Genomic DNA, 24901 nt, shown 5'->3' with positions numbered 1-24901 from the left:
GCAAAAAGTGGGCACAAACTGGCACAAAAGTCGAAGTTTTCTTTGTTCTCACAACTAAAGAGAGTTTTCTCTTGATCTTGATCCTATATATACGTGGGAATGTTCAATTCAAAAGGGAAAGCTTGGACTGGAACAAATGGACGAGATTTGAAATGTCTTAACACATAGTTTGTATTATGTTTTTTTTCCTTGTTCAGTCTTTGTTTTTGTTTGGTGAAGAACTTTTAATCAGATGGTTGGCTAGTAGCTTACTATCCTTTGTAACTTTTGGTATTTGGTGAGGTATAAAATTGTAGTTTGTCACTAAAAAAAGAAGAAAAAATATTTCCACGTTTCAAAACTGCCGTGCACCATGATTTCAGTGCCGCCTTAAAAGGGGGGACCCCCATGTAAGCTTTTCAGGTGTGTGAGTTTTTCAGGCATGTGTGAAAAGGGGGGACCCCATGTAAGCTTCTTTTACCATATGCCTTAAGTCCTCTTTCAGCCATGAGTTAAAAAATCTGAAAGGGTGATAGACTAAATGAAGAGGTTATAAGAACACATTTTAATATCATATAGCTACACAAAATGGAGTAAATAGCATTTCCCATATTTCAATCACAATTTAAATGCTTTGAGAAAGACATCATGCGATCTATTCCTTACCTCACTTCTTTCAAATGATACGCTAGATTTGACATCGAAGGCACTCTTGCTCACGTGAACTATTATTTCATAAATATGTTACAAATTCAATTTAATGAGCCTAAGATTATCAACTATTATTAAAATTAAAACCATACTGAGATTAATCTTGATTATTTATATGTTAAGGACTGAAGTAGTGAACTTCAAAGTTGAAAGGTGTTTGAGAAAGACAAAAGAATTAGAATTGAAAGAATTGCCTCGAATATAGACAAAATATGTTTTCTTTGGAGTTTATTTTAGTTGAAAAGTTTCCTTTGTTAGAAAGAATTAGGGTAGTTTAGGAAGCAAGTTGCGTAGCATAAATACAGGTCTTATGTTAATTTTTTTTATGTGATCTTTTGTTCTTAATAAAATCGACTAGTGATTAGTCATTAAACCGTGTTATTGTTGTTTGCTTAATCCAGTATTCCAACACCAGTTGCTTTTATACATGCAAGTAGTCTGTCTAGCTCCATACAAAGTTTCTTCAAGAAATCATCAAACAATACTTGCTATTTTTTTTTGAACGGCAACACTTCTATATATAGATATAGAAGTCTATACTTATTATCGGTCTTGATCCTAGGTCATAGGCCTGCTAGTTTTACATGTTTTTTTTTTTCTAACTGAATGATCTGAACTCATTTTCTATCATTTATTACATACCATACTTGATTACCAAGATAATATATTAATTAGAAGACAGGAGAGGCTGGTAGGGAACGTATCAGGGCAAAGTAATTGGTTACACTATTCCAACCACCATCCAGGAACAACAAATTCTTCCCAGAATTCGGGAGAACTCAAAGGATTGCCATTGATGAAATTTTCATCATGAACATACTCGAGTTCCTCAAACAGCCCCATTTGTGTTTCGAGTTGAGCATTGTGTTTGGTGATAGGACCTTGATCGCATGAACCGTTGCTTTGGACTTGGTTTGATATGGGAATGGCTGGTGTTGCAACCGAAACATTTGAGGTCGAGATGAGTGATTGGAGACTCTCATTGTTGATAGAGTAATTTGACCATAAGTTCCCTTGCCACACTTTAAGGACATCAAGGCATGGTAGATATGGAGGTGGAACTTTTGTGGGTGTTTTGTGGATAGAAGAGGGTAACACATTAGCATAGGTTGCTCTGGTTGCACTGTTCTTTGGCTTCTGAACAAGCCTAGCTTCTGCCTCTAGCCTAGCAGCCTCCCATTGAGCCATGTGGTTGAGGTTGTAGCCTAAGAGTTGAGTGCCACTCTTTGGCTTGTGGGTCATTGGATCAATACCCTTTTTAGTCATCCTCTTTTTGATATGTGAGTTCCAGTGGTTCTTGATCTCGTTATCAGTCCTTCTTGGCAAGTGAGCAGCAATAGTTGACCATCTACATATAATAGGTATAACTTTAGAACAAACCATTTAAGAAGTTGTTGAAAGATATTGTTTATCCCAACTAATGCACTAATTAACAAAATTTTGATTACTAAGAAACAATGGGGCCTTTAAATATTTTAGGTTCAGGTCCCACAAAAAACAAAAATTTGTCGTTCAAAAAAAAGTTATTTTGTTTGTTTGACTATTAAGACTTTAAATTATTGGTAAACCGTATATCATCAAATTGTACCTGTTACCAAGAAGAGCATGGAGTTGAATAATGGTTCTTTCTTCTTCCAAAGTGAACTTTCCTCTTTTGATATCTGGCCTCAAGTAATTCGTCCATCTTAACCGACAACTCTTTCCACATCTCTTAAGCCCTACATATCATCAAAACAATGTATGTTTAGCCAAACCACATGACAGATAAATATGGCCTTTGGTACGCAAAGTGGCCGCTACTTGCAAGGGACGGTCAAAAAGGGTCACCTCCCCAGTCACCTCATGAATTTGTTAGATTTACATATAAAATCTTAGTTTTCATCTAACGAAAACATGAGCCAGATCTCCTAGTTATATAACTAGGTAGAGAAGAAAACCTTATGATAACCCAACTAAAGGGTTTTGGTATATACTACTTAGTTAACCTATAAACTAAACGATAAATAAATTGCGATGCATGCATGGGAGCTATGGCACATGATTACGTACCGGCTTTAGCAGGCAAAGAGCGCCAACTTCCATGGCCAAATTGTTGAATGTAGGCCAGGAGCTTTCGGTCTTCATCGGGTGTCCATGGTCCTTTCTTCACTCCGACTCCTAACCCAACGGTATTACCATTGTTTTGTTTGGTCTTCGTTTCAGATCTTACCATCTTAATCTTTCTTCTTCTAAACTTCAGAAAATACCCTAGGTATATACCTTATTCTTGCTATATATGTTTAACGTTCAAGGATCTCTAGGTATTATGTTCAGGACACAACACAGATGTGTGTGTGTGTGAGAGAGAGAGAGAGAGAGAGAGAGAGAGAGAGAGTTGAAAGGGAAAGAAGAGTATATATGGAAATTGGAAATGATAGTTTGATTATCTGTTGAAAAGAGAGGGCTATATAAGGATATGAACGAGACTGTGCCAATAATGATAGCCACATATACCTACAGAATAGACGTATTTAAAACCCAACCATATAGTTCTTTCCAATTAATACATATGTATACATACGTACACTATCACACATACATACACCAACAGTTTTTTCATCAATAATTGTCGTTCATAGCTACCAGGTTATAAAACTAAAGGAGTGATTAAACACACAAAATACACCTCAACTACTACTGCATTTGCACATGCACAAATTTTCGTTGAACATATAGATGTTTGCATGAATGCATCATGATGCATTAACTCAACAAGTTAACTGTACCAATTAATTAAGTGTGGCAATAATCAATAATATAGGGGGAAACTATCCGGACACCCACTGCGCCTAAATCCACACTTTTTTAAACCTAGACGCCTCGTATAGACCTATACGAGGCGTCCATGCACTGAATTCGATGGGTGTACAGAGGGTGTCAGGCACGTTGTTTAAGGAACCCTATACGCAGGGTATGGGGCTATACGAGGCGTCTATGTTTGGTGTTTTTTTTTTGCTGAAATGAGGGGTGTTTTGGTGGGTTTTGGTATGGTTTTTTGGATAGTTTTTGAAGATGTGTTTTTTTGATGAAATTTTTTTTGGTTTTAAAAAAAGTTTTTTTTTTCTTTTTTACACTATAAAAAGTTGTTGTTTTTTAAAAATTAACTATTTGCCTTTAAAAATCGTTCTTTTTTTATTTTTAAAAAAGTGTTGTTTTTTTTTTTGTTTTTTAAAAATCGGCTATTTAAATATATTATATTGTTTTTAACATTTTACTTTTTAAATATTATTCTTTCGATTAAAATTTTATTTCTTTCAAATATTGTTTCCGTATTATATTCAGGGGGTTATATTGTTTCCGTATTATCTAAATTTAAGAGAACAGTCATTGAGTAACCGAATAACTGAAAACAAACATAAATATGACATATATAAGATAACTGTTTACATCCATAACAAAAATATATAAGATAAGTTTGTACATCCATAATAACAATAAAAACAACAACAGGTCTATGCATCCAAATCCGAATCTGAATCCTGATGCTGCTGCTGCGGCTGGTGCTGCTGATGTGGTGCTCGAACCGGTGGAAGCGGTATCGGGGGTAATCCCTCTCTCTCTCGTCTATCCTGCTCCGCCCGTACCAGCCAACCTACCAAATCGTCGAGCCTGTCAAGCCTGGCTCGTACATCCGGATGTAGCGCAGCTCCTGGGGCACCACCTCGAATAACGTGACGTGGAAACTAAGGTGCCCCGGCAGGTGGCGGTGGCTGTGGCCCCGCTGCACCGTCTAGATCCTCCGGAGGGTCCTCCACGGGCACTACATCAGCAGGATCTGCAGGAGGATGAACGGGCTCGAAATGCTCTGGTAGGGCCTCCTCTCTCCATACGCCCCCGTCGCGGTTTTTAAACCGCGGGCCAACGGGGAACCTCCTGATAACCCTCATCCCCCATAGCGACTGCATACCCATCCGCGTCGGCATGATGGCCGGCGTCCGTAGATGTGGGTCCTGCTGTGGTACGAGGCCCAATGAACGGGCAATGACGGTCACGTATGCCCCGCCATACAAAAATCCGCGCTCCTGCCGGTGATGGCCGGAGGCGAAGTACCGGGCTAGACCGTGTGCTAGCGCGCACGGCCTCCTATACAACAAACAATATAGGAAAAAAAGATCTGTGGTCGTACACCACTCACGGCTGTAGCCGCGCGCTGATATAGAAGTGGCGAGCAAATGGTGCAGATACCTGCAGATAGTGTTAGCGAAATAAAAAAACAGAGATTAATAAACAGTGCATATAATCACAATAATTGCAATAATAAACGTACATACCTGTATAGTGGGTCACTAACAAACGACACCCTCCCCTTCGACTTATCATGCTCCCAATGATCCGCCCCCGCAATCACCTGCCAAAACCCTACAAGAGTGGGTTTTTCAACCACCACTAGCCCCGCTGTGTAAATCTCAGTCTCGATCTCCTCCTGCATGTATAAACCACAACGCACCGCAAACTCTGCTAGCGTCATCGAACGCATAACGCCAGCAAGCCTGAAAGAAATCTCAGGCGGATGGGGAGCACCTGGGTACGGAAGCTGCACTGGCTCCCCAGGAGGGTGAAATGTGAATGACGAAAGGAACTCGACCAGCAGCTCCCTGTAGGTCGGCGTGTGCGCCAAGTCAAAAAGACGATGCCACGGCGAATCGATAGGTATAAACCGACGCACTCTCGGCGTCTCAGCAATCTCCTCCATCGCATCCCAATCGATCGATGCATGCGATCCAACGTGCATCCTCCATCACCACCATATCTACCATATCCACCATAACCACCATATCCTCCAACGTCCGAATTGTTTTGATGAACATAAGGAGTGCCCGGGGAAATGAATTGCTGATGATCACCGTCTCCTCCGTATCCACCGTATCCCCCGTATCCACCGTATCCACCATATCCACCGTCTCCTCCGTATCCACCGTCTCCTCCGTATCCACCGTCTCCTCCGTATCCACGGTCTCCTCCGTATCCACCGTCTCCTCCGTATCCACCGTCTCCTCCGTATCCACCGTCTCCTCCGTATCCACCGTGTCCTCCGTATCCACCGTCTCCTCCGTATCCACCGTCTCCTCCGTATCCACCGTCTCCTCCGTATCCACTAGCATGGTATGAGTCATCTACACGGGCTGTTTCATCAACAGGAGGACTCTTGTTCAAATCTAGAAACGGGCTGTTTTGTTTTCCTTGTATACTAGACACAACCTCCTCTTGCTCATTAGAATCGGGAACGCCAGACTCCTCCAAAATAGACAACCGTATCATCATTAGTAAATAATAAACGAAAACAACAAGTAATTAAAACATTTACGCTAATAACTGTTACCGGAACGCTTTCGTGCCCCCAATTTTCGCTAGAATATTGCCCGAAGATATAGTTGCCGTTCCAATATGATGACATTTCAACACTCCGGGATGATAATAACGCAAACACAAATAAAAGAACAAACAGAATGTGAGTGTTTGTTTGTTGAAACCTCGGATGTGGACCAAGAACGCACTGTAGGTTGCATTTTATGGGAGCTAAAGACGCCTCGTATAGGTCTTTACTCCCCGTATGCCTTTAAGTCATGTCAGACATAGTCTCTTCATAGTCAAATCGGTCAGTCCAAGACGCCTCGTATAGGTCTATACGAGGCGTCTAAGGGCCTTCGTATTGGCCCCTCGTACAGGCCTAGACTCCCCGTATAAGTTGACTGATGTGACGTTGTACGAGGTGCAGAAGTTGGTCGGGAAAAGCAACCCTATACGCTTCGTATAGCCCTATACGAAGCGTATAGGAGGGTGTGGATTTAGGGAATAAGGTGTCTGAATATGTACACCCATAATATATATGAAACAACCAACAGCTAAAGCAACGCAACATCTGTAATAACCCTTTAACCAGAAAAAGAAAAGTAAAAGCAAGGACTTCTAGGAAGTTGATAGGCTTTACTAGTCTCTGATTAGTCGCCGATTAATCACTAATCGGAGGTTCACCGATTAATGGCCGATTAATCGCTAGGCGGTCAATGGCGGCTGGCCGAATTTTGGCCTCACGCCGGCCAAATTTCGACCAGACCTTATAAATTCCTTCCAATTACTTAAAAATGGGCCAATAAAGGGTTAAAACATGTATACTTTAAAAAACGACATATAAATATGTGTGTGTATATATATAACTAAAAATTATATATAAAAATCTCAAACTGATTAATTCCGATTAATCCCTATTAATCCGGATTAATCGCTAGTCGGTACCCCACCGCCCGACTAGCGCCTAGCGATTCCTACAACACTGACCGTACGTAATCGACTGAATATCCGGAAGGAAACCCACTCCCATCTATGTTCTTGCAATGATGAAAAACAGAGGACTTTTATACTTTTATGCCCCTCTTAGATTCTCTAAATCATAACAAACGATTTGGACCGAAGCCCTTTACCTCAAGGGGAGCAATACCTACCTTACCATTTGGACCGAAGCCCTACTCAATACACTGTACGTTGAATACTAGCTAAATATAGACAAAATTACTCTTTTCTTCATTTATGTTTACACAAATAATTCTTTACGTATTGGGTTTGTCACGAATTTCATCATATTCACTAAAATTTCATGTAATAGTCAATTTAAATAAAGTTTACTGAAGTTATAGTAAAAAGGACGGAATCTATTATAATCCTTAAACATAAGGGATAATCATTGTAATTGATGAAGTTTATGTAATTTTCCCATACCTAAAGTACGAAAAATGTAAAAATATGTCAACACATTTGAGTCAAAAATATGCTAACACGAATCCATCCTCAATACATTTTGATACCCACAAGTGTAGGGGAAGAGTGCTAGAGGTTGGAAGAAGGGATGCATATCTGCTTCAGGACTAGCTAGGGTTGATCCCTATTATGCCATTATCAGTGAGCCTAGTACTTCTAACATCGGGGAATCTTATGTTCCTCGTCGTACACACACCGTAGTCCAATTATATTAGATATTGTAATTATTATATCATTAACGATTAGGTGTTTATAGTTTGTTTAATGATTGTAGGTTGTCATATGAAAAGATTATGTAGTCGAGGCATAGATTATTCTTGAACATATGATCGAAAACCTTAACTAAGAAGAAGTTTCTTATGTATCCGTGTTTCTTACAAATGATGATAAACAGTCAACTTCTAGATTTGCCGAAGAATGAAAAGCAAAAGATTAACCTTGAACATATGAAGGAAGGAACATTGGGAAAAATTAGTTTCTTATGTATCCGTGTTTCTTACAATCTGTTTGGTTATTTGATCGTTGGAGAAACGATGCTAGTGATTCGGATGAGAAATCTGATGTTGGTAACAAAAATAATGATGTCGATAACAAAAACAATGATGGAGGAAATGAAGCACCTACTAGTAATGAACGATCTTCCCTTACGCCTTCTTAAGGTTGATGGATATCATGTTGCCACATGTTACATTTTCTCGCTTCAACATTTTTACTGACACCTGTAACATTTTCTAACACAAACACACTTTTCGTAACAGTTTCAGTTGTTCATTTTTTATAACTTATTTGTAACACATTTTTATTGTGTTTTGACATCAGTTTTTTAGATTATATGAAGTGTACCAATTTTAGAACTTATAGTTTACGAATTTTTATTTTGTAATGCGCGTAAATAAACATGTCATCTTTCTTTTTAACGAGATTTTTATGTAACAATGCAGCTATCAGATGGGAGAGGAGAAAGGAGAGAGGAGAGAGAAAGTGTAACTCTTTACACTTTTTGTCAGACTATAAGATCACACGGTGTGGGCGTCGAAATATGGCGTTGTTGCCAGTCCACGCCCACCAAACCACCTCGTGCCCCACGTTGTGAACGATGTTGTGCGTGGAGCGAGTATTTTTCCACCGCTATTGTGTGCAAAAGTCTAGACGGCGTGGACGGCGTTTATTGGTTAGTTCAAACTAGTCGTTTATTAAAAAATACCTTTTTTGAAACCCTATATATAATCACATATTTCATCCAAAAATCACACATCAAATCATCCATTTCTATCTCCCAAACTACATATTCTATCCCATTTTTACAAAAATTTAAAAAATGGAAGGCTCAAATTCTTCAAGTTCAACTTCTGCATTGTCGTCTGAGCTCGAGAACTGAATTTTATTCTCGTCAGATGACGAGGGGCCGACAATCCTAATTAAAGCGGTTCAAAAAGTGGTTGAAACTATAATCGAAGACAAGGGGTGCTCCTCAACACCAAAGAGGAGGAAATACATAGTAAACAACCGAATCGCCTTTATGAGAGTGTACGTGCTTTCCATAATGAGAGTTTGGATTCGAACTTTCAATCACGGGTTTCCATGTTTCACAAGCCCCATATTTGTGCTAACCGGTAGACCAAGGTAGGTGAACAGGGAAGTTCTCGTTTTGCAATTTAAGATGGAAGTGCTTGCTTAGATGTTTCTACCTTGTTTCGGGCCTTCGGGTGAACCTCAAGAAAAGTTGTCTATTCGGAGTTGCGGTGGAAGATACACATGTACCATTATTGGCGAATGTTTTGGGGTATATGTGGGGCACTTATCCGTTTAAATATCTCGGACTCTAATTCGGGGCGAACATGAACTTGATTAAAATTGGGACTCGGTGGTAGAGATATTCAAGAAAAAATTATCTTTGTGGAGGGCAAACACTTTATCTTTTGGAGGCCGGATTACGCTAATTCGGTCTGTCTCCCTACGTACTACTTTTCTCTTTATAAGTGTAATACCTCGTAAAATCATACCCAATAAAATAAAGACACGTGTCATGTAATACAAACATGTTATAAAAACGGATCCAGATAAAGATGTACGGTAGGATTTAAAAGCGTCGACATGTTAATTTATACCTCTGAGCGACCTATTAATAAATCCCTAACCATGGTATATTTAATCAACATCTAAATTATGCAAATAAATCTGGTTATCCTAAAAGACTTGGATCCAATGAGAGTTCTCGAAAACGTTGGCACTTGAGGCATTCAACACAAAGAACCAAAATGTGTAAGAGCATGCAAAGCATGCAAGGTCTGAGCACTTGGTCCCTCTGCTGAAAAAGAAAGCACAAGATTCGGACTTGTAAGGAATGCATGGTCAAAGCTTGGAAGTTTACAAATTTTTGGATTCTGGTCATCGGATACGGACCGCAAAGCCAAGGGCTTACGGTCCGTAAAGATGGAACTGGGTGATATAATCCAAGGGCGGTTACGGACCGCAAAGCCAAGGGCTTACGGTCCGTAAGAGGTGCTTACGGTCCGCAAGGCTTGTAGCTTACGGTCCGTAAGACAGTCACTGGCAGCAGAAAATGGACAGGTGCCTGTTCAGCCTGTTGCACCGCCTTACTTGAGTGGTATTCGAATACTAAGGCCCCTGCAACTGGTTTTGGCATCATAGGGACACCTGGGATGATCTTGTAACACATGTAGACTAGTTTGGCATGATCTTGTGCATTTGGGTTCAATATATATATAAGAGAATGAAGTTGCAACCATTTTGTTCACTTCATTCAAACTCATTTCAACTGATCTCTGGAGCTCTCTGGACAGCAACCAACTTCTCTTAGGATCCATAAGCATACTTAGGACTCTTGTAAGTGTCCTTAACCCTTCTTAATTCAGTTTAGCTTAGTTAATTAGCTAAAAGTCAAACCGTCGTAATTAAGGTTTGACTTCGAGATTAATCAATAATTATCCAGTCAAATCTCGAATTAAAAATACCTATGAGTAGGTAATTATGTGGGTAATAAACCCTTAAAAGGGTCACTACTAGAAAAGAGGGTTTTTGTCATGAAACTTTTGGTCACAAAACAATAGCAATTTCTCTGTTGTCACCATTTAGCCACCAAAAATGCGGTGGCAAAAACACCCGTGTCAATTGCCCTAATGCCACCAAATAGCCACCATTTTTATATTTTGCCACCTTATTTTTGCCACCACAAAATTGGTCAAAATAATTTGCCACCACTTCTTGTTTTCTACGGTCCACCTTGTTTGCTACCGATTTTCCACCATTTAACCAGCATGTTTGCTATCAGTTTGCCACCATTTAACCACCATTTTCATTTTGTTTGCTACCTATTTTCCACTATTTAACCACCATGTTTGCTACCGATTTGCCACCATTTAACCACCATTTTCATTGAAAAGTTTGCTACGGTCCACCTTATTTGCTACCGATTTACCACCATTTAACCACCATGTTTGCTACCGATTTGCCACCATTTGAATTATTTGCTACCATTTTGTGATTGCTTGAATATTAGTTTTTTATTTTGATTTTTCATTTTTCGTTGCTTTTTTTATAAAAATTACATAATCAATAAAATTACAAAATTATATAAAAAGTCTAATAAGATCACAAAAGCCCAAAATTATATAAAACATATGTGTATCAAAATCATATAAAACATTCTAATAGAAATACCAGCTAAAACATCAAATAACAAAAAAGTCCTAACACGATAAACATCGAAACATTGAAAACGAAGTGTTTTTATCCTATCTTCAAATTGTACATGTTGACATAGCTTCAATTTGTGACACCGTATCGAGCATAGCATCCTTATCCACCTTATCTTTTTCTTTTTCAGCCAACAACCCGGCAATAATTCCATTTAGCCTTTCTTTTTCTTCATCATTTTCCTTAACGAGCTCCTTGATAACTAAGTTCAACTTTTCAATCTACAAAACAACCAATGACAACTAAGTTCAACTTTTCAGTCTACAAAAAAATTCCCTTTATTGCTGTTTCCGATTTCCAGTTTTACTACTATTTCCAGTTTTAGAAAATTACGATATTCAACCTGACACTATCTTGACCCCATCAACCAACACGCTCGTCTTGCGTTGTCTAACATAGACTAGGGATTTCAATTCTAAAATCTAGTGTTTGATTCAGACATTTAGACATTAGAAGTCGGTGTACAAACCTCAGACATGAAATCGGTATCATAACGAAGAATTTACCTATGCAAAAAAATCTTGTTAGACATTTGCTTCCTAGGTAGCACCTACGTGCGAGAAAACAAAGAGCTATTAGCAACGAAATGGGAAAAATATAAGTCTACTATGAAAAATATTACCTCAAACATGAAAATTTGGTGAGACATCACTTCCCGCGTTCGCAATAGCTCAAGTAGAAGCTGCCATTAAAAAATAACAATGAAAGTGTTTACTGACAAGTTTTTAATTACTTAATGTTTGTTAAACCACACAAAGAAGCTCGCATAATGGTAATGTACCCTTTACTTTTCATCCTTATATATCTGACTAATTAAAAAGAAATATATTACAAAAAAAAGGAATGCCACAAACATTCTATCATGTAGAATTAAGTATAGCATGCTCACACAATCACACTTCTTGGACAGAATTGAAGTAGATTGAGCTCTTATTGAATACAAGCAACATAAAAAACATCAAGGCATAAACCTGTGAATAAGAATGAATCATTAGTAAGTGTAACATGCAATAAGATCATAAAACCACCACAAAAAGAACTATCTGACAAAATCAAGAAAAATATATTATATATTAATGAATATTGACCACGAACAACTAAAGCATTAACACTAGAGTCAATGGTATTATCACAATGGCACCTGGACCACCGACCCATGCAAGGCACAGTGACAGAAAATTATATATAACCCAGGCTTCATACCTGTAACGATATATAAAGAGATTATTATATGTCACCTGCTTAAAAGCCAGCACACGAAAGTGTTTACTGACAAGTCCAAAGTCGCCACTAAAGGGGTCGCCGGAATTGCAAGTATTTCTTGTAGTGTAGACAGATAGAAATTTAGTATCTCAATCTGTTCTACCACAAGCCAGAATCAGTTCTCGGCTTGTCGGTTTTGGCAAGTCATAAGAGAAGAGAAGCATTTGTAAGGATTTCTCTATAAGTTTGCCGCTTCAATGATGGTTCTTTCTTAACTGCGTTTTCGTCTTGTTGTCATCACAAAATATTGGTAAAACGATCAACTGCCAGAATAATAGACAAACAGAACATTGGACTAGTCAAGCTCATGATACACATGTTTAGTTTAGGCATCAGATCAATCTATCTGAGAAGACATCTCATCTGTATCTGGTTCTCCTTCATGCACACATCCATGAACAATCAACTAAACCAACATACTAACCAACAGAACACAACATAACACCAACATCAGGTTTCATATGTTTAATAACTGTCCTTCAATTGAACATCAAAAACACGAAAAGGTACCTTTGGCGGAAGGTTATACACCAGCATTTATCCGTCTACTACCTGATTGGTAGAGGCCTCAACCTGCTTGACACCAATCAAATAAGATTACTTAAAATTAAAACCAGATAAGAAGAATCGTCAATGAACATGTTCAAATCCCTAATTCAAATATAATGTTTCAAACAGTAGCTTCGCAAATTATCTGAATAAATAATAAGTAACCAAAAACACATTTACAAAATGATTAAAAAAACCCTGTTCTTTGTGTCCTTGGGGAGAGTAAAACAACTCGCCTACACGAGCCCGCACAAGCCAGCCGTATACTTGTAAAGAGCCAAGCTCACATCAACTAAACCAAAAACAGAGACAAAACAATCAATTACAATGACACCAAACCCTAATTTCCTAAATCACCCAACCGTAATAAGACATGGTGGAAAATACCTTTACCAGAACCGAAGACTAGAACAACGCATACTAAACGAAGGTCGATGTATAAGTCCTTATTGGCAACAAAACCCTGAATCTCCACCTTTAAAAGTGTAAATCGACTCAAATCAGATCTTGAAAAAAAACAATCTTCAATCTAGAATAAATTGAACGAATTATAGCGAATTTTGTATACCTGTAAATTTCGTAATTCAGATTTGTGGAGAATATGGGAGGTAGGTCATGTGAACTACTAAACCTAGATTAGCGTAAAATTCCTATCACGAACTAGTGATGATCGTAGAGCGAGAAAGCTATCCAGCTAGGGTTATGGTGAATTGTAGAGTGAGATGGGGATTGTTGTTTGAGAGGATTGATGAACCATCGGCAATGTGGAAATATTAGAGGATTCAAACCCCTACGAAAAGTTTGGCTTGCACTCGAAAACATAAATTACCCGCTTAATCCACTGTTGCGACCACTAAGACGGTCACAACTAAAACATACCTTTTGATTTTTCATATATTTACGATAAGCTAGCGACGTTAATTCATAAAGGGTTATTTCTCTCACGAATTTGCCACCGTTTAACTATGTATAATAGTAATTACGCTTAGTTTGTAATTAAGTGAGAAAACGGTGGCTAAAATTGCTACCGTTTTTTTCCGGTAGCAAATTTTGGTGACAATTGCTCATTTTTCTAGTAGTGGGTACCCTCTGATTCCCACTCTATCTAGGTCAATTGTCGGGTCAAACTTGATCTTAAAAAGTCAACATAAAGCTTTATTTCAAATTAATGCATAATTAGCAATGTAGGATTCATGCAACCGGTTTTATCATTAATATAACTTGGTAATTAATGTAAGAACGTGTCTAAACGTGTTCACCCCGACAATTTTCAGTATAGGTCCGGTTCGGAACCGAAAGTCGCATAGTTTGACTTATACTTTGACTTTCAGTTCTGACCCGTTTAAGCCTAGTTTAGGATTACCTTAGAGCTTCTTTTGAGCCTAGTTACATGTTAGTATAACCTCTGTGATTATACGGCTTGGTTCATTAGTTGTCTAATTATTATGCAAGTTGCCGTTAATTGCCTAAATGTTGACTAGTATGCCCTTTTCACCTTAAAATATGATTTTTGAAAAAGTATAAGAGTAGAAACCTTAGTTACTGATTTATAAACTTGTACCCAAAATTTGATATCAGTTTGAGGTCTAGGATAGGAGTTATGCTCATTAGCGTAAATAAGAAACTTTTTAGTAATTTAATGGCATAATTAGCATATAGCATATCTAAACCAAATTTTTGATATCAAACTTTTTACCTACTGATATAAAATAATATTTTGGGATTTTAGGAGATTTTTATTTATTTTTAAGCTGAGCATAACTTAGAGTTCTAAGCTTATTTCGGTTACTACCAGTTTTGCCCTTCCGGGCTATAGAATGAGTCTTACAAATCCTTTTGATACCAAACCTTTTTCTACTGATCTAATATGATAAGTAAATTATTTTGAGCCTTCTGGAATTACAAAAATATCAGCTTTCCTTTCAAAACCCGGAAATGGCTCCAAATCGCTTTTTTTAGCATTTTTAACGCATAGTATGCGTCAAAACTATTTTATACATATAAGGGTTAATGCCTACTGATATATTCAGTAAATTTTTATATTTTAACAGTAAGCAAAAGTTTTAAGCCCAGATTTCCAGTTTTGACCTTTTAGGCTTATGTGAAATTACCAAAATGCCCCTATGGTGCATAGTATGGTTATAATTAATAAATTTCACATATATATGATACCCTACTGTTATAACTTATTAAATTAAGTATATTTACTAAATAAATCAGACCTATAACTCAGATTACTATTTGAACTCTTTTGTAACCTTTTAAATGACCAAAATGCCCTTTCGGGGCATAGTTTGAGTTTAAAATCATTTTGGGCATAATAGAAGATATCTTACTGATATCACAACATATTTAAGGCAAATTAACTTAGAAAACTTGTATATGATTCTTATGGTTACTCGTTACGCACTTTTCGCGTTCGGATCGGCTTTTGTAACTAGTTTACATATATTAGCCGAAGCGGGTCAAACCATATCATTTTGTCTCAAAATCCAGAATGTGTTTAAGTTACCCATATTAAACAAGCATGCAAGCTTGTCGGGTCAAAACCACATTCTAAACCAGACTTCGCTTTATCGCGCGTTGGACCGAATCTTTCTTTAAAGCTAACCGGTCTAAGCTTAGGCTAAAATAAAGACCCGTTAGGATTCTAATAGGTTATTATAAACCTTCGTTCCAGAATAGGAGACCCGGTAAAAGCTATTTGAACTTGCTTATTGTGACTATACTTGCTCAGGTAAATACTTTTAACTTATTTTCCCTATACGGGCTTGGGGTACGGTATATAAAATACCGCTTGGTCGGGCATTGAATCTTTAATCAAATGAAGGTTAAATCATTGAAATGACCTGTTTAAATTGTTTTGTTTGCTTAAAGCCTTTGGGGGGTTAATGACCATGTCCCGGATATCCTTGGCATCATTTTACGAAATGGCCTCGACCTAAGCATGCGGGTGTAGGTGTACACCCGTTAGTGCATAAATAAATTTTAAGGTATAACCGCCGGTTTTGGGTTTAACCGCTGCGGGACTATACCATGTGGTGTTTTTAATGATCTTTAACCCGGTGTCAACCCGGGCTACTGAACGCATAAGTAACATGTAAATCTTTTACAAGTTTATATTCAAATAATTATCCCAAGTTATAAAAATCCTTTTGTGCCATGTGCATTCAAATTAATTTTAAACCTTTTCAAAATGAGTCAGTTAAATTGTATTTACCAGTGTAAACTGACGTATTTTCCCAAAAAGGTTAAGTGCAGGTACTACTCGTAATAGGTTGGCCTCTCCTTAGCATCAATAAGAGTCTCGCAAGCTTGGATGTATTAAAATCTGTTGAACAAGTTTCCTCTTTATTTTGATCCGCCTGTGGGTTTGTTTCAACTGTTTGTGATACTTAATATTACAATTTATTCGGTTGAAATAAATCTATCTTTTGCTTCCGCTGTGCATTTAAATATTGTGTTGTTTGACTATGATGATATCAACTACGTCACGATACTCCCCACCGGGCCCACCGGTAATACGTGGATATATCGGGGTGTGACAGGTTGGTATCAGAGCCAACACTGAGTTAATTAAACACTAGTCTTTTGTGTTTAATCTCAATGCACAAATTGCACATTCCTCTATCCTCGAGTCTAGACAAATAACATAGGACAAATTCTGTTTTTGTTTTATTTTGTCTTTGGTTATATATATTCTCTTGTTGATATCTTTGTTTATGTTGACAGGTTTGACAATGCCGCCATGATTCCGGAGAGGCAGAGGCAAGGCCCCGGTGATGGCCCATGACCACTAGGCCGGGCCTTCTCACCGGCGTACACCGTCAATTACCATGAGTATCAGTCCTCAGGAGCCTTGGAGGACATATATTGAACACGGGAGGTGATCTGTCTCCCTAAGCTCCTCACCATCATACTTTCATTCCTTTGGGCCACAGTCTGAAAATGAGCCCAACAACCCCCAACCTTCCTTCATACCTCTACAACGATCGAATTCGCACCATTCTTTCGGCGACCACACTCCCGCCTTTCAGAGCCGGTTCAACCTGGCTAACTACATTCAAGAACCCGTGGGTTTTAACCCACTAGGACCGGAAGACCATTTCTCTGGCGATCACGCCATGGATATGGACGAGGACTCAGATCCTGTCGAACCAGCCACCAGAACTCCAAACCATCCCATCGAAATCTCTGATGGGTCTTCTTTTCATGGATCACCCTATCGTGGTCCAGACAGTTATCAAGCTAGGTTCAACCAGTTTGAGTGGTATTTTACCCCCTCTGAGCACTCGTCTCCATACCACCACCAGCAGCAGCAGCAGCAACAACAGCAGCAGGATTCTTCTGTGGATTCCCGATTTGTGGCAGCCACTCTGCCACCACCATCACCAGTGGAGCAGCCGCCTCTAGAACCACCGAGGCAGAAAAGATCAAACGTGCGGATGTCCGTGCGAAGAGGAGTCTGCATCAGCACTCCTCAGCCCTCGAGTGGCAGCCACTATCCGCCACTCCAAGAAGAAGACCTGCAGATGGGGGGACCATCAAACCCCATCTCGGAGGCAAACTCTGTGCCTGTGGCGCCACTATTGGGTTTTGATAACCTAATCCCTACATATGCCGGTTCAGCGGCATATAACCCGTTCGAGCTACCGGGCCACAACAGCTACAACTATGCCAATGTGGACCCGTACCAGGAGGCGTGGGACTACAATGCTCGTCACCCTTAAGGGCCCTATGGTGGTCCTTGGACCACTAGGTACCCACCTTATGTGTACCAGCATCCGCCACCTCCTCAACCACTGCATCACCAGCCGCCGCAGCCGCAACTAATCCCGCCAGAATGCCAACAAGAGGTTCTGGATAGATTGGACCGATGTGAGTGGGATATTCAAACGGAGCACAGTAACACTCGAGGCTTCTTCAAGGGGTTATCAGACCTGATCAAGGGGAAGTCCAAAAGAAGGGGTCATTAAAGACCTTTGTTTATTTATTTTATTTAGTTGTAATCAAGTCCCTGCGTGGACTTTTGTTTCAGTACTCAGCCCCTGCGTGGGCTTGTCTTTTTGTACTCTGCCCCTGCGTGGGCATGTCTTTCTGTTGACTCCTGTGTGGGTATGTTTATTTGTTTCGCCCCTGTGAGGGCATGTTATTTTGTAGAAGTCCCGTTTAGGGCAAAAGTTGTACTTGTTTAAATTATTAATGAGATGATTTAATTTAAATTTTCATTTTGTTTGTTATTAATTATGTGCATAAAACATAAAATAAATGAAAGTAACATTCCTCTTTAAAAAGATCTACCATTATACTAAAATGGCAAAATCTAAAAAGGACAAGACCTAGCCATGTGTCATCATAAGACAGGGCCAAGAGGGTAGTTCCATAATTAGATTCAGATCCGCATTAACATCTCAATTTAGGACTGTTTTGCGTTAATTATTAAAAGAATCTTAAAGGTAAAACCTAGTCTATATGTCGTTGCAGACATGGCCAAGATGGTAGAACCTACACAAAAGATTCCAATTCTTGTTAACATCTGAAAGAATGTTAACATTCATGACAAACTGTGATGCGATAAAATCACATAGGTCATCTTTTAGTTGGGTTATTTTAAATTCCCTTAATTATATAACCATCCCTTAAGGATGAAGTGCCTACGGGCTAAAATTAATGTCCTTGGGACTAAAAACAGTAGTAGCCTACAACTCCCTGTCTAGAAAAAGGTAATGAACTTTGATTCAAACCTTAAATACCTTGATTCTGTAAAAATCTTGGTTTATAAATTAAATTTGTCTGTATGATTAGGCTTTTGTGCTATTATTAAATTAAAATATAGGATTGTAATAAAGGTCCTGAATATATAAATAATTAGCAAATTAACCCAAAATGGCTATTAAAACCATGGTTAATAATTCATAAAATACTATAAAAGCTTCTAAATAAACCTTGCCCATTATTTTCTTATATGTAGCAATTTAAGCTACATGGCCGGGACGGATGAGGTAAACAGTCATCCGGTGGAAAACCACGAGAATGCTAGGATACAGATTACTGGTGCAGAACTGCAAGCACTAGTCGATAATGCTGTTACAAGGGCTATGGATCAGCAGTATAGTGAATCTAGTGGGACTCGAAGTAGGACCCTATCTACACCGCATTCCAAGCCTAAGACTCATTCCGAGGCTCACAGCAAGCCACCCTCTACCCAACCTAAGCCTAAGAAAGAAGAACCAAAGAAAGATAATGATCGACACTCCTCAAACCAAAACAGTGTTCCATCCAAAAGGATAGTATTTAATGACAAACCACGTGCTAAAGGTTGCACCTATAAGTACTTTGTTTCTTGCAAACCCCGGGACTTCACTGGGGAGAAAAGGGCAGTGGATTGCATGACCTGGTTGGATGAGATGGACACTGTGGTAGATATTAGTGGATGTGCTGAAGGAGATATTGTGAAGTTTGTATCTCAGTCTTTTAAGGGTGAGGTATTAGCTTGGTGGAGGTCTTTGATCCAAGCTACAGGGAAAATCCCACTGTACAACATGTCTTGGGAACAGTTTGTGACATTGATCAAGGAGAACTACTGCCCTCAGCATGACGTTGAAAAGATTGAAGTTGATTTCTTATCTCTGGTTATGAAGAACCTGGATTGTCAAGCCTACCTCACGAGCTTCAATACTATGTCAAGGTTGGTTCCTTATCTTGTGACACCGGAGCCCAAGAAAATAGCTCGTTTCATTGGGGGTTTAGCCCCAGAGATAAAGGCAAGTGTGAAGGCCTCTCGGCCAGCTACATTCAGGTCTGCAGCTGATATATCCTTATCCCTTACTTTGGACGCGGTCAGGCAGAGATCGCTGAGGAACACGGATGCCGAGAAAAGGAAGCGTGATGATGACAATTCATGACGGTCAGACTAGAAGCACAGAGGAAACAATGACCACAAGAAGGGGTCTGGATCTAAGTAGGATGGGCATCAATCTAGAGATAAGCCCAAGTGTAAGTCTGTAAGAAGCACCATTTTGGGAAGTGTAGATATGACTCAAAATCCCAGTCTCAGCCAAGGCCATGTGGGATTTGCAAATCTTCTGAACATAAGACTCTAGATTGCAAGAAACTGAAGGATGCAACGTGCTACAGTTGCAACGAAAAAGGGCACTGTAACACCTCGTAAAATCACGTCCAATGAAGTATTGACACGTGTAATAAACCCTAATAAAGTCAAACCTTGAATTTAAGGGACTAATTTTTCGAAAAATCGAAAAAAATTAATTATAAAAGAACTAAAAGTATTAACATACCTAAAATAAGTTTCTAAATAGCCTTTTACGGTTTTATATTCACAAATGAGCCACTTGTTGATCAAGTATAGCCGTTTGCGGAATTCATTGAAAGTTTGCGCAATAAAGGGTTAAAAGCGTCAACATGTTAATTCTTACCTCTGAGTGACCTTTTAACAAACCGAGAGCTTCATAATATTTGATTATACTCTCGGGAATGCCAATCGTTGGCCGTCCAAGGCTTTTATGCCTTTAAGTGATGTTACGCGCAACTTTGCAAGTTAGAGGGACTAAAAGTGTCAATATGTTTAATTATACCTCTGAATGACCTTTTAGCAAACCCGGAGCATCGTGATGTTTGATAATACTCCCAATAATGCTTAATATGGGTTGGATAAGGCTTCGATACTATTAAACGATGATATGCGCAAGTTCACGCATTAAAGGGACTATTTGCGTCAAACCGCAAAAGTATACCGATTCGTATGGTATCGAACCTTCCGGAATATGATCATGAGTTAAGCATACCCTAATTATCCTTTATATAGCTTAGATATAGGCTTAGAGGTGTTTGGCGCGCAAAGATAAACTTTTAAGTCATGCAGGGACTAAAAGTGTCAAAAAGTGCACAAGTTTGCATTTTTGCGCATATCTTGCATTCTGAATATCCCCGGACACCCAAAAATTTATGTAAGCACTAAAATATTTTATTTTAGTCTTTGGCTTGATAAAATTCCATTCTTCGCGTAATTTGGATCGTTTTTAGCGTCCGTCCGTGTTTCGTCGTAATTAGCCGAACAACGGGACTGTACGACCAAACGAACCGACATCCGGCATATTTTTTAGCATGTTTCATGTTCCCTATGCTTAGGCATCATTGTAGAGCCTTAAAAATGGTTTAACGGGCCTTAGATGTGTCAGAAATGGCATTTGGAGGTGCAGGGGCCAAAATTGACAATTTTTGAAAGTTATTGTATGATGGCATGGTCCTTACGGACCGTATACATACCCTTGCGGTACGTAAAAGTAGCCCAGTATCAGAAAACCAAAAACCAGCTGTGGTTTTGCTTCTTGTCTCACATATTTGATTCAAGGGGCCTTTGATGGTTTTCTAAATCAGGGGGAATACTTGTAGGGCTGAGATTGAAGCACGATTATCGATGAACGATTCTAACGGCTCTCAAAAACCTATAAATACCCCCTTTGATCATGGCTCTCATTGCTCATTTCCTTCAATCTTGCTCTCAAACTCAAATCTAAGGATCCTTGCCATTTGGGAACCTCCTTTTGAGTTATTTTCTGCCTCTTGGACCTTTGTAAGTGTCCTGTCGTGCTTAGTTTAATTTGTTTAGCATTCATAACCGAAAAGTCAAGCGTTATCGATAAGCGCTTTGACTTTTAAACGGTTGAGCTATGGTTCGCAACGAACATGGCTACGTGACCGTAATTAGGTACGTAATTAACCCTCAAAAGGGCACCTCCTAATTACCACGTTTACTTAGTTTAATTGTCGGGTCAAATAAAAGTCAAACGGGTTGGTTTAAATAAAATTCATAACTAATAATATAGAAGGTATAAAATCAGTTTTGTCACTTTAATAACTTGGTAAATATTAGTTGAACATGCCTAAGCATGATTCAACCCGACAATTCTAAGTATAGGCTCGGTTCGGAACCGAAAGTCGCAAAAGTTGACTTTTGCTTTGACTTTCAGTTCTGACCCGATTTAGCTTAGTTTAGATATGCCTTAGGATTCCATTAGGACCATATTATAAGTTAGTATAACCCTCCAAGGTTATACAACTTGGTTCCATAGAAATCCTAGTTCATGCATGTTTCCGTTAAATGCCTAAATGTTGACCGTTATGCCTTTTGACCCTAAAACGATATTTTTGAAAATGTGAGAGGATAGAAACCTTCACTACTAAATTATAAACTTGTCCCTAAAATTTGACATCAGTTTGAGGTCTAGATTGGGAGTTATGCTCATTAGCGTAATTAGAAAGCTTTTTATTAATTAAATGGCATAATTAGCGTATAGCCTATCTAAACCCAATTTTTGATATCAAACTTTTTGCCTACTGATATAAAATAATATTTTGGGATTTTTGGAGATTTTTATTTATTTTTAGGCTGAGCATAATATAGGGTTCTAAGCTTGATTTGGTAATTACCGGTTTTGCCCTTTTGGCCTATAAAATGAGTTTTACAAAACATTTTGACCCTAAACCTTTTGCTACTGATTTTATAAGATAAATAAGATATTTTAAGCTTTCTGGAATGATAAAAATATCAGCTTTTCTTTAAAAACCCGAAAATCGCCTAAAACCGCATTTTTACGCGTTTTAAGCGCATAGTACGTATTAAAACTATTTTAAATATATATGACTTGATACCTACTGATATTTTAAGTAAAATTTTATACTTTAACAGCAAGCAAAAGTTTTAAACTCAGATTTCCAAATTTGACCTTTAAACCTTATGAGAAATTACCAAAACGCCCCTTCGGTGCATAGTTTGGTTATAAATGATAAAATTCACATATGTGTAATACCCTACTGATATAAGTTATTAAATTAAGTATTTTTACTGATTAAATCAGACCTGAAACTCAGATTTATATTAAACCTCTTTTATAACCTTTTAAATGACCAAAATACCCCTGCGTGGCATAAATTGGTTTTAAATTTGTTTTGGGCATAACGGAAGGTATCTTACTGATATCATAACATATTTAAGGCATATTAACTTAGGAAACATGTATATGACTCTTATGGCTACCCGTTACGCATATTTCGCGTTCGGATCGGTTTATGTAACTAGTTTGCATAAAATAACCGAAACGGGTCAAACCTTATCATTTTCACTTCAAGATCCAGAATGTGTTTAGTTTGCCCATATTATACAAGTCTCCAAACTTGTCGGGTCTAAATCACATCCTGATCCAGTCTGCGCTTAATCATGCGTTTTGAACCGTATCCTCCTTTAAAACTAACTTGTCTAAGCATAGGCTTAATTAAGACCCCTTAGGAATCTAATAGGTTATTAAAAACCTTCGTTCCAGATTAAGAGCCCCAGTAAAGGTACTTGTGCTTGCTGATTAGGATATACGGCTGAGTATAAATTGCATTGCTAGCTCAGGTAAATACTTTTAACTTATTTTCCCTTATACGGGCTTGGATACGGTATATAAAATACCGCTTGGTCGGGTGTAGAAACCTTTTAATCGGAGATGATTAAATTGCATAATCCCGTTTTAATCTGTATTGCTTGATAACAAATAACATTGGGGGTTAATGACCGTGTCCTGGATATCCTTGGCTCATTTAGAAAGTGAATGGCCACAACGTAAGCACAAGGTGTAGGCATAACACCTCCTGTTGCTTATGTAAAGCATATACTCACTCGTAAGGGTGTCTTCTTGTGAGATTATATTTGTGGTGTGTCTATTAATTTTGACCGGCTTGTATTATCACCGGCCCAAAATGTTGGACAAACATGTAAATCGGATACAAGATTTTTATTAATAAAATTGTCCCAAGTTATAAAAAGTTTTGTGCCTTGTGCATTCAAATCAATTTTCTAAACGTTTTCAAAATGAGTCAGTTAAATTGTATTTACCAGTGTAAACTGGCGTATTTTCCAAAAAGGTTAAGTGACAGGTACTGTACGTAATTGGCTGGGAGCTCAGGGCGTTAATAGGGAATCTTGCAAGTTCTAGATGCCTAAAGTCTGTTGAACAGTTTTCTTTTATTTTGATCCGCATGTGGATCCCTTTACATAACGTTTGTAATACTTTGATATTCTCATTCAGTTGTAATATAATTATCTTTTGCTTCCGCTGTGCATTTAAATTGTGTTGTTTGACTATGATGATATCAACTACGTCACGATACTCCCCACCGTGCCCACCGGTAATACGTGGAAATATAGGGGTGTGACAGGCACATTAAGACAAATTGCCGAAAAGCTGCAAAGAAAGCTGATGAAGGGAAGAAGACCAATGCCAGGGTCTTTCAGATGAACGCACAGGAGGCGATCCAGAATGACAATGTCATAACAGGTACCTTTCTTATTAATGATGTTTATGCAAGGGTACTATTTGATTCTGGAGCAGATAAATCTTTTGTAGATAATAAGTTTTGTGAGTTGTTGAAAATGCCTGTTAAAGCCTTAACTGTGAAGTATGAAGTGGAATTAGCTGATGGAACCATCGAAACCGCATCAACTGTATTAGATGGATGTGTCATATCCATTAGGAACCACTCTTTTCCTTTGTCCTTACTTCCCTTTAAGCTAGCCGGTTTTGATATAGTGATAGGCATGGATTGGTTATCGCATAACCAAGCCCAGATTGTGTGCAATAAGAAGCATGTGGTGATCAAGACTCCGTCTGGTGAGCCACTTACCATTCAGGGAGATACCCAGTATGGACTGCCTGAGCAAGTGTCTATGCTCAAAGCATCTAGATGCTTGAAGAAGGGTTGTGTCATTTATATGGCACAAGTGACCATTGATGAGCAGAAGCCCACGATTGAAGATATCCCGGTCATTTCTGAATACCCTGAAGTTTTCCCTGAAGAACTACCTGGCTTGCCACCAGATAGACAAGTA

At 38.5% G+C, this 24901-nt stretch overlaps 1 protein-coding gene across 1 annotated transcript; it reads right to left on the bottom strand.

Moving 5' to 3' along the window:
• Window positions 1-1360: 1360 nt before the first annotated feature.
• On the bottom strand, window positions 1361-3069 carry LOC110896476 (transcription factor MYB16). The gene is made up of 3 exons (XM_022143804.2): window positions 2740-3069; window positions 2279-2408; window positions 1361-2038 (listed from the first exon to the last, which is right to left on the bottom strand). The coding sequence occupies exons 1-3, from the start codon at window positions 2900-2902 to the stop codon at window positions 1417-1419; spliced, it is 915 nt and encodes a 304-aa protein (XP_021999496.1). The 5' UTR covers window positions 2903-3069; the 3' UTR covers window positions 1361-1416.
• Window positions 3070-24901: the final 21832 nt, after the last annotated feature.

This window comes from Helianthus annuus, chromosome 12 (assembly GCF_002127325.2).
Source record: "Helianthus annuus cultivar XRQ/B chromosome 12, HanXRQr2.0-SUNRISE, whole genome shotgun sequence".
In the NCBI taxonomy this organism is placed as follows: Eukaryota; Viridiplantae; Streptophyta; class Magnoliopsida; order Asterales; family Asteraceae; genus Helianthus; species Helianthus annuus.
The sequence above is the reverse complement of the archived record's forward strand: the minus strand, read 5'-3'. Positions and strand labels throughout refer to the sequence as shown.